Raw genomic sequence first — 8,955 nt, 5'->3', positions numbered from 1 at the left:
ATTTAAAAAAAAAGAATTAGGGCGAAGACTGGGACGCATGCATACGAAGCATGCAATGTCTTTCTTAATAGCAATATAACTGTATGTGAATAATGCAACAATCACAGCAACATCACATCGCAGCTAACCTATCTATTACACTATATAATAAACGCTTTGGTGATGTGCCTCCTATATATAAAGAAGATGGATGTTCATAGTTAAGGAAATTTTTCAATCACTTCTATTCGTATGATTTGTTCCATACGTCTGATATCCTGATAATCAAGCGTCAGTATATCTAAGGTTCTAGGTACTTTTGTTCAGAAGGTGCAGGGATTTAAAAATGCGTCCTCGAAGTTCACCAGCTCAGTCACTGAGAGCAATCGCATACTACCTTCCAGAAATAAAGATACTGATTTCCAGCTTCGTATTGACGCCGGTTATTATGATTCTACTTCGAAAGGTCTGAACGTGGTTCTACAAGTCAACTCTCAAGCAAAAAGTCCAGCTTTAAGAGACTGGGCCAGAAAAAACAAAACCCACACCAAGCTTGCAACTGCAACGTTCGACACAGCAGCAGTTAATAAAAATACCAAATTTCAGAAAGTACTTAAAGCCCTAGTGGCAGAGGGGAAAAGTAAGCTTGGCTAGAAGACAGTATATAATCCAAAGAAAATAGATATATTACAGGCAGGGATATTACTAATACATATACTCACCCTCTAATTTCAGATATCCCAATACAACCACTCTCCCAGCTCAACTCGAAACGGAAATCGAGCTCCGAAAGTAACATACATAAAGTTGCAAAGGCTTTAGACTGGTAGATAAAATGCGCATTACAGGGGCTTTAACTTCGACTTATCTGCTTGCTAGAACATATTCCGTACTCCTTAAATAGTGGCGAGATTAGGATGCATGTTTGTGGATGTCTGAAACGAATAAGGTTGTTTTAGTTATAATATAATCCAATGTCTACCATCAAATCTAATAATTAAACTGAGTGAATATATTATTACTACGTCCATCCGTTGTGATTTCTGACATTTATCTTATCTTAACTCGCCGACTAAAATAATTAATACTAAAGATACAAGCTACACTTACTGCTGCTGTAAAGCCAATACCGGCGCTGGCGCCTACGTTTCCGTTGGAAATTCAGAATTATTTTTATTTTAGGCAGAGATAGGCGACCCATATTATCAAAAGTTCATCTAAGATTTACAAACGACCAAAAGCTCAATTAAAATTCTTAATCTTGGTTCCTAGTACTATTAGGCATATTGTTAAATCAACTATAATCAACTTTTCAGTAGACCGCTGATAACTAACCAACTAGCTAGATTAGTAATTATAATAGCGGGAAAATGACTTAGAAGATCTTGTTACACTATAAGCTAACCCGTCTTGAGATTGCTTAATCCTGTAACTTAACTGGTTTCCTATAGCCAAATGAAATCAGAGTGTATAAATAAGGCTTGTGCGACCTTAGTCACCACCAGCTATCCTATAATTTCACTTTAAATATATATTCACGCCACCCTTTATGGACCCCAGATTTAAAATACCTTTATATCTTTCCAAATCAATCAGTCGTTATTAATTATTTCGATTTCCTTTATCTCCCCTATATGACATTTACTTCATTGCAAGAGCTGCTGCTATGCCGCCCATCTACAGATTTTAATATACAAAGGCTAATACAGCTTTCGGGTTTGACCCTTATACCTATACTAGTGGGCGGTGGCTTCGTGATAATTATTATGAACGCTCTTCACATTATATCGCATTTGATTTTGGCGCTTTGTGCGATAGGATCCTTCAGCTTTGTCCTGACGCGATTTCAATCGACAGCTGCAAAAAGCTCAAAAAAGGATTTAATAGAGTTTTTGTTTTCACCATAAACAACTCAAAACAGTTAGTAGCTAAGTTGCCATTCGTTCTTGCCGGACCGGCGCACTTAGTCACCAGTTCCGAAGTCGCTACTATTAGATACCGTGAGTCCTCAATTATAACACAGATTTACTTTACTAACAGAAATGCCTCTGCAGTACAATTAAAGACAAAAATTCCAATTCTACTGATTATTAACTGGAATAACAACACTAAATCTCCGGAGAATACCATCAGCAGCGAATATATTATTATAGAACATGCGTCTGATATTCAACTGAGCTAAGTATGAAATGACATAACTGATAACCAGCATATCAGATGCATAAACGCAATATTTCAGAAGATAAAAGATACTACTGATCTTAGGTTTCCCTCTTATAAAAGTATATACCTTTAAGACGGGCTTGTACATCCATTCGCCAGGCAGCCTCTTAACAAGGATTTTTGTATTAGACCACATTGTGGCAGCCGCTACTAGCCTCTCAAAACTAGGCAGCGCCTGAATTATGGGCCTTATAAGTTATTTAGTAACTTTTTTGCAACATGCCTTAATTGGAAAATTTGTACTAACATCAAATAGGGGACAACCTTAATAGCTTTTATAAAGGTCTAATCAACGCTGGGCTTACAAACCTTTCTGATTCTGTAAAAGACCTGGATTGAAAACCTTTATATTATGGATTTGTCAATCAACATACCGCGGTATTAAACTCGGTACTTCCAGTACTTAAGCAAATATCCTTAAATTTCTGTATCAAGCAATCTGCTTCACTGTTATTATTTCATCCAGATTTATATAAATGTAATATTTTTGTGTCAGAGGAAGACCCTACCATTATTACGGGTATTATTGATTGGCAAGGTGCGAGTATTAAACCAGCCTTTTGGTATTCAGATGATTTGCCAGATTTTGCTATACCCACCGATTCAGATAAGGATTTATATTACAAGATATATAAGACTTTGTCTTAGTATTATACGCCTGTGTTGTTAATGCCAAAATTAATAGATAAGAACCTTTTCCGTCTATTCCATTACAGCTACAGAACATGGAAGGATGGTGCCATAGCCTTACATTATAAGATAGTTAAAACAGCTTGAAACTGGAAGGGTTTGAATTTCAAAGATTAATACCTATATTTAATACCTACTTCTAACAGCCTTCTTAAATATAAAAGGGCTTATCGACTTTTCGTGGCGGCACAAAACCTAAGATATGATCTTTTAAATTTATTAAATTCAGCAAGTAACGGCTGGGTGCCTACAGAAAATTGGGAAGTAACACAAACAGTATACAAAAAAATCTTTGATGGAATGCTGCAGGCTGTTTTATCAAATCAGAATCCAAAAGACAATAAGCCTGTTTAAGATGAAGAAACTTTGCATTTAATATGGCCTTTTGACCTACCTTAATATATATAACTCTTTATTAGTATTAACACATCTTTAGTCAGGCGTCTTTACAATCACCATGCAGTCCTATTGGCCCATTCTATACTCTATGGCCCATTCTATACTCTAGGCGAATTTTATAATTCCTGTGCCATACATATGCGGTAGATGAAGATAGGCTATAGAGTTAAGTAAATTAAATCAGTAGTAGCAAATCTACTGTACTGAATGTCGGTTGCAATTTACCATCACAGTATTTTAAAGATAATGTATATATCGGTAATACTTATCTATAAAACAAGATTTTTAGAGTTATATAGCAATTGGTTCTCAGTAGTCACTAATTTAAGCCTGGAAACATTATTATTCCGAACAACACTAACTGCATATGAGTTTGAGAATTCGTGTTCACGACCACATTGTTCTACATTTATTATTGTTGTTGTTGTTCTTCAGTATATAAAGACTGGAGTCAGGACGATCTTCTTAATTTATCAGAAATTTCTTTATTCTTTGTTGCTTTTATAATATGGAATTAGAAAGGTCATCGAAACGGCTCGGGCTTATATTATTTGTATCGGTCCTATGATTTATGCTCTTCTTACCCCACCAAGCTCTCCCCTCATTACACCTTATTTCTACGTAGGACGGTACGAAGACTGTGAGAGTCTGTAAACTAACATCTAAGAATACTTAGTCTTATAAGTAAACTGTTTATTAGCTGACAAATATTTATATCAGCTCTATTAAAAATGAGTTGTTGATCAGCAGCCCAGGATGTAGCGCTTATACTAACTGAATATTTAATTACTAGATTTTCTACTTTCTTACCCCCAACAACCGATCTTATTATTATAACTCCTCAGCTATTTGCTCCTTATTATAATATGACAGTTGATTCCCGAAGGCTTGTTGAGATTATTAAGCCCTTAAGCTTATTAAATAGTCTGCTTATTTCTGCAAAATCCGATCTTTTTTACTGAGTTCCACCGAAGATTTTACAGCCTCCCTTATTAAAGATATCTCCACCGGATAACAGTATCGTCAAACTTATGAATATATTTTTTATAGAGTTTTCGGATGTGAGTTTGGAATATTTTGGATATTAAAAACTGTTAATAGCAGTTAAGATAATACGCGAATCATCATCAAGGGCCGGTAATACCTTGAAAGTTGTTTGGGACTCCGGAGTCCTAGAATCTGATTTAATAGGTCTTTCAAATATTACAACTTTCGTGATTATTTAAGCATCCGAGGTTGGTAAGATCAAAGTCGAGGCTGAGAAGAGAGCTGGATCTGAATTAATTAGCTGGATAAAAGGCTCAATCGCTATTATTAAAGATGCCGAAACTATTAGAATTACTAAAATAGAAAAGGTAATAGACATATTTATCAGCTATAAATTACATCCTGCACTATATCAAAGAAAAACCCTTATATTAGGCACATATCATTTTCTGATACATTGTAAATAATAAATTATTCTGGTTTCTCCATCTAAGCTACTTAATTAACTGATTTTAAATAATAATAAATTGGCCATCTCCATCGGATGGTTCCAGTAATTTCCCAGTTCGTAGTCCTATGGCAGTTAACACATTAATGGGCTTCCATGCTGGACTTGCATCCCATTATAAGAATCTGACGTTATGATTCTATTATAAGACTTTAGGCTATAACGTGCTGATGTCGCAATTGAAGCTGTCATACTTATTATATTATAAATATAAGGGCTTACGGGATTCCTATAGTCTTTTAAAAAGTTTGATATCGCTTAACTGCGGGAGTTGCTCTGCTGTGCTTTGTACAAGATGGGTTGTTTAAGAAAACTAAAAAGATTTAGATTTAGGGTAGTCGTATGCGGAGTAATAGTACTTAGCTGTACTGTATAAAAATTAGACTGCTTAAGATATCCGTAAATATCTAACTATAAAAGGGCGGTTTCTGTAGCAAGTGTGCTCTGCGGTGATGTATAAAAGCTAAACTGCCTAGAAAATTAGTATATTTCAACTTATAGTATATCTTCTTGCTCGGTATAATTATTCTGTATTGTTAAATGTGATCCCGGTTACTTGAGATATCTATAAACGCTTATAAGTAGTACACTTGTGGCTTGATTAAAATAAAGATTTGGAGAAGGTATTGTGGATATATTCTGAGAAAGAGCCCTATTAATACTTTGCTGAGAAACAGACAAGTTCCGCAGCAATTAGCTGTCTTTAATTCTGTATTAGAAATCTTTCTTTATAACAGCAATATATACTAAAATACTTAGTACTTACTAAGCAGTTGGCTAGCTTCTAAGGTAAGATCAGGTGCAGCGGAGACGCGCTCTCTCATATTAACATTACCTGAATACTAACTCGACTTATTTTGAGCGGTGCTTATGGTATTTGCTTAAGAAAGGCCCCGGTTCAAGATCTTTTTAACTAATTTTAGAAGGGGATCAAATATACTTTTCACTTCATCGTCTGCAATGATATAAAGACCCCGTCTGGTAGCTTCAACAGGAATGTCCTGCTGCTTCAATTTCTGTATAATAGAAATTCTGCCCTAATTATCTGCCGACTTTAGAAGCTTTCTCTTCCAACTAGATTGCATTTAGGAAGATTGCAGCCGCATTTATTGAAACGTTACTTACAAGCTCTCTCCTCTAAGATTAGGAAGGATATATAATGCCCCGAGTCCTTCCAAATCATTAGCCAAAGACTTATATCTTTCACTATAACCGACCCAGGCGCGAATTCTTCTTTCAACAACATTAATTGGTTGATTGCTATAGTTAACATTACAGATTGTTCTGGCTATAAAATTAGCAGTACAATAATATTCGTATTGACTTTCTGGACTGATTTCTTGTTTAAGTCGATAGAATATAATATATAAGAATCTGAGACGAATGTTGCATAACTGTTGCTGTTCTTCTTAAAGCACAGTTGCTCTGTAGCAGTCTGCTAAAAAGTTTCCTAGAATTATCTCCGGAAAGTATTGTATCTGGTCTCTGCTCTCCAACCCATTTTCCGATTCTGATAGAGCTTGTAGAGCTGAAAAAAGAATCCTGTACCGCTTCTATAAATCTTATATAACTTGCGGAATCTTAATTTTTGTAGATAGACGCTTAGTCGCTCGTTTCAAGGCTGAATCATACACAGAGCCACGAATATCACGTGGAATATATCTGCAGATGTGCTTTAAGATGCTATTAATAATCTAAAACAAAAGACAATATTAGATTAAATTATTAAATTGGAGCTTGTGCAGCTTGTCTTATTTCTCAATATCTTTTTAGAATCCAATTCAGTTTTACTATTGTTTTCTGTAAGTTAACAAGCGACAAGAAGGCACTCGGCTAGCTCCTTACTCTCCGCGACACCCATTTAGACAAAAAGACGAATATTTGGTTTAGTAAAGCTGGTTGGTTAAGTGGGGGGAATAAAGCAGATTCTATCGATTTAAAGAGGGAGTTGAGATAGCTTATGTGGTGCCGGCTGGGGAGTTAATCCGAAGTTTGTGTAGCTACTTTAAGATTAGACATACGCTATTCTTTAGAGCAGCACTTCTATTGGATATTGTAAGCTCCAAACCACTAATATAGGCTTTCTTCCTTTTGATCAGAGATATTGCCTAGTCTCATCCAAAGTCACTCCGAGTATAAACATCTGTACCCGTACTATATATGAGCTATTCGGAGCGGATTGAGCGAATGTACGCCGAAAGAGGTATCAAACTAGTCTATCTCCCGCCCTATTCATCCGATCTGAATCTTATTAAGGAGTTTTTTGCTGAACTTAAATCTTTTATCCGTCGAAATTGGCACATTTACTAAAACGACACGGCCTAAGGGTTCGAAGCATACCTTGAATGATGTGTTAATAAAGTTAGAGCGAGAGAGCAAAGTGCAGAGGGGCACTTTCGGCATGCAGGATTGACTATTAAGTATTATAGTAGTAATAATTAAGCTGTTTTGACAGTGGTTAAGTGATCGCAAATTGTACAGTATGGTTGCAAATACCTATATCTCTATATAAACCACTATATGAAAAGACCGCCAAAGTACAAGATTCTTAAAATAACTCAAAGTCTTTGTTTCGATTGACTTTTCTATTCAGAAGCCAGTTATTGACTTTACCAACAAACCTGCGTGCGGCTCCCAATTTGACATCCTAACTGATAAAAAATTCGGGATTTTGATTATAGTAAATTTATTTAAGATTAAGACAATTCTCCAGTATCACATCACATGTTTTAATGATATTCTCTTTGAAACTGTCTGTGCTCACCCGTGAGAGGTGCCATACGGTGTATTCCTTAACAGCTACCTTAAAAGGCCCAGGGATATCAATAGCAGTACGGATAGAAGAATGGCTTGCAGAAAGAGGGTCAGTATTAGCTGGAGGAGATGCTGTTATAGACTGAGATAGTTGTGTAGGAAGTACATTGATATTAATTGGAAAGGTAGATCCGGTTGCAGAATATATAGAAGTCTTTTGTTGTAGCTTGAGTTGCTGCTGCTCCTCTATATATAGCTGTTTGCGAATACTGTCGGGTATATTATTATATGTTTAAATCACTCCATCCTCTTTTTCTACAAATCTTACTAACTTCTTCAGATGGTGCGTCCGTAGTCTGTAATACTTTTTGCCCACGGGATCCTGCCAGCAGTATTGTGATTCAAGGCGGTATGGTGCGCCAGGGCATCGTATTATTCTATATACATCCTGTTATGCTGAAGATTGTTTTGAAGAGTTTTCAGCATTAATCTCAGCATCTCGTGCGTTGAATATTATCTTAGTAATCGATGTTTGTCCCCGTTTATCGGTCCCAGTTGAAGGCGGTTCGAAATCTAAGTAATTAATAGAAATACAGAGCCGAAGCTTTTTTTCTTTTTAACACAAGCTCTTCTACATAGCAAGCTGCCTTTGTATGGCTGTCCAGTTAATATCAGTCTTCTTAAAGCACTTAGTCAGATCGCACTGTAAGTAATTATTTACAGAAACCACTACTACAGTGTTATTTAGTCTTATTTATTATTTACAAGCTACCTTCCGACGAAGAATATCCTCCGCTTTCTGCTTAATATCGGACTAATAAAAGCTGGGGTCGAGTATCAGGTTCTGCTCTGTATTCTTTGCTACTATCCAATTGTTCAGAGTCACCCTCTATTTAATAAAATAATGGATATTATTTCCTTCCCAGTTATTAATTCTTGTATCCCACTCTGGTACGGAATTTTGTTGTTCGGATGGAGTATAACGCAAGGGGGTGAAGCTTCGACTTCCATGGTTGGAGGGGCTGGATCCGAACGGGGTACACTCGCGGCCAAAGTTCCCGGGAGTGGGGGCATTTAAAGAAGACCGTTCCCACAGAGTAAAATCCTGAATCTGAGAAGCGGTCCCACTTAGGGGATTAAAAGTATTATTATCAAGACAATAGATACCGCCGAGGAGCCTATTGATAAGAAGCCTTGGATGTCAGTCAGAAAGGTAAGAGCTTTTAAGTAACCAGATTACATGGAGTTAGATTTAAGGAGGACTTCTGACAGGCTTAGGAGAATAATAAGTAGAGCCAAATGAATTGTACTAATGCTGTAGGAGTGTGGTTGATAGCAATATGCCAATAGAGGGGCAACAAGCGGTGGAACTGTTAGGAACAGGAGGCCACGTTTCTTGGGTTTCTCTTAGTTAT

At 36.4% G+C, this 8,955-nt stretch overlaps 2 protein-coding genes across 2 annotated transcripts; both read left to right on the top strand.

The window, feature by feature from the left end:
• Nucleotides 1–276: 276 nt before the first annotated feature.
• ASPACDRAFT_31140 (uncharacterized protein) lies at nucleotides 277–633 on the top strand (the record flags this gene model as incomplete). The annotated part of the gene is made up of 1 exon (XM_020199787.1): nucleotides 277–633. A coding segment is annotated over one exon (357 nt), but the record flags the coding sequence as incomplete, so codon positions are not given.
• An 895-nt stretch (nucleotides 634–1,528) lies between these two features.
• On the top strand, nucleotides 1,529–3,246 carry ASPACDRAFT_53404 (uncharacterized protein; the record flags this gene model as incomplete). Its single annotated transcript, XM_020202745.1, has 4 exons — nucleotides 1,529–1,577; nucleotides 1,689–2,032; nucleotides 2,638–2,765; nucleotides 3,039–3,246. 4 exons carry the CDS (start codon nucleotides 1,529–1,531, stop codon nucleotides 3,244–3,246), a joined length of 729 nt encoding a protein of 242 aa, XP_020054920.1.
• Between the last annotated feature and the right edge of the window lie 5,709 nt (nucleotides 3,247–8,955).

Source organism: Aspergillus aculeatus (assembly GCF_001890905.1).
Source record: "Aspergillus aculeatus ATCC 16872 unplaced genomic scaffold ASPACscaffold_11, whole genome shotgun sequence".
Taxonomy (NCBI): Eukaryota; Fungi; Ascomycota; class Eurotiomycetes; order Eurotiales; family Aspergillaceae; genus Aspergillus; species Aspergillus aculeatus.
This window is presented reverse-complemented; position numbering and strand designations above follow the sequence as displayed.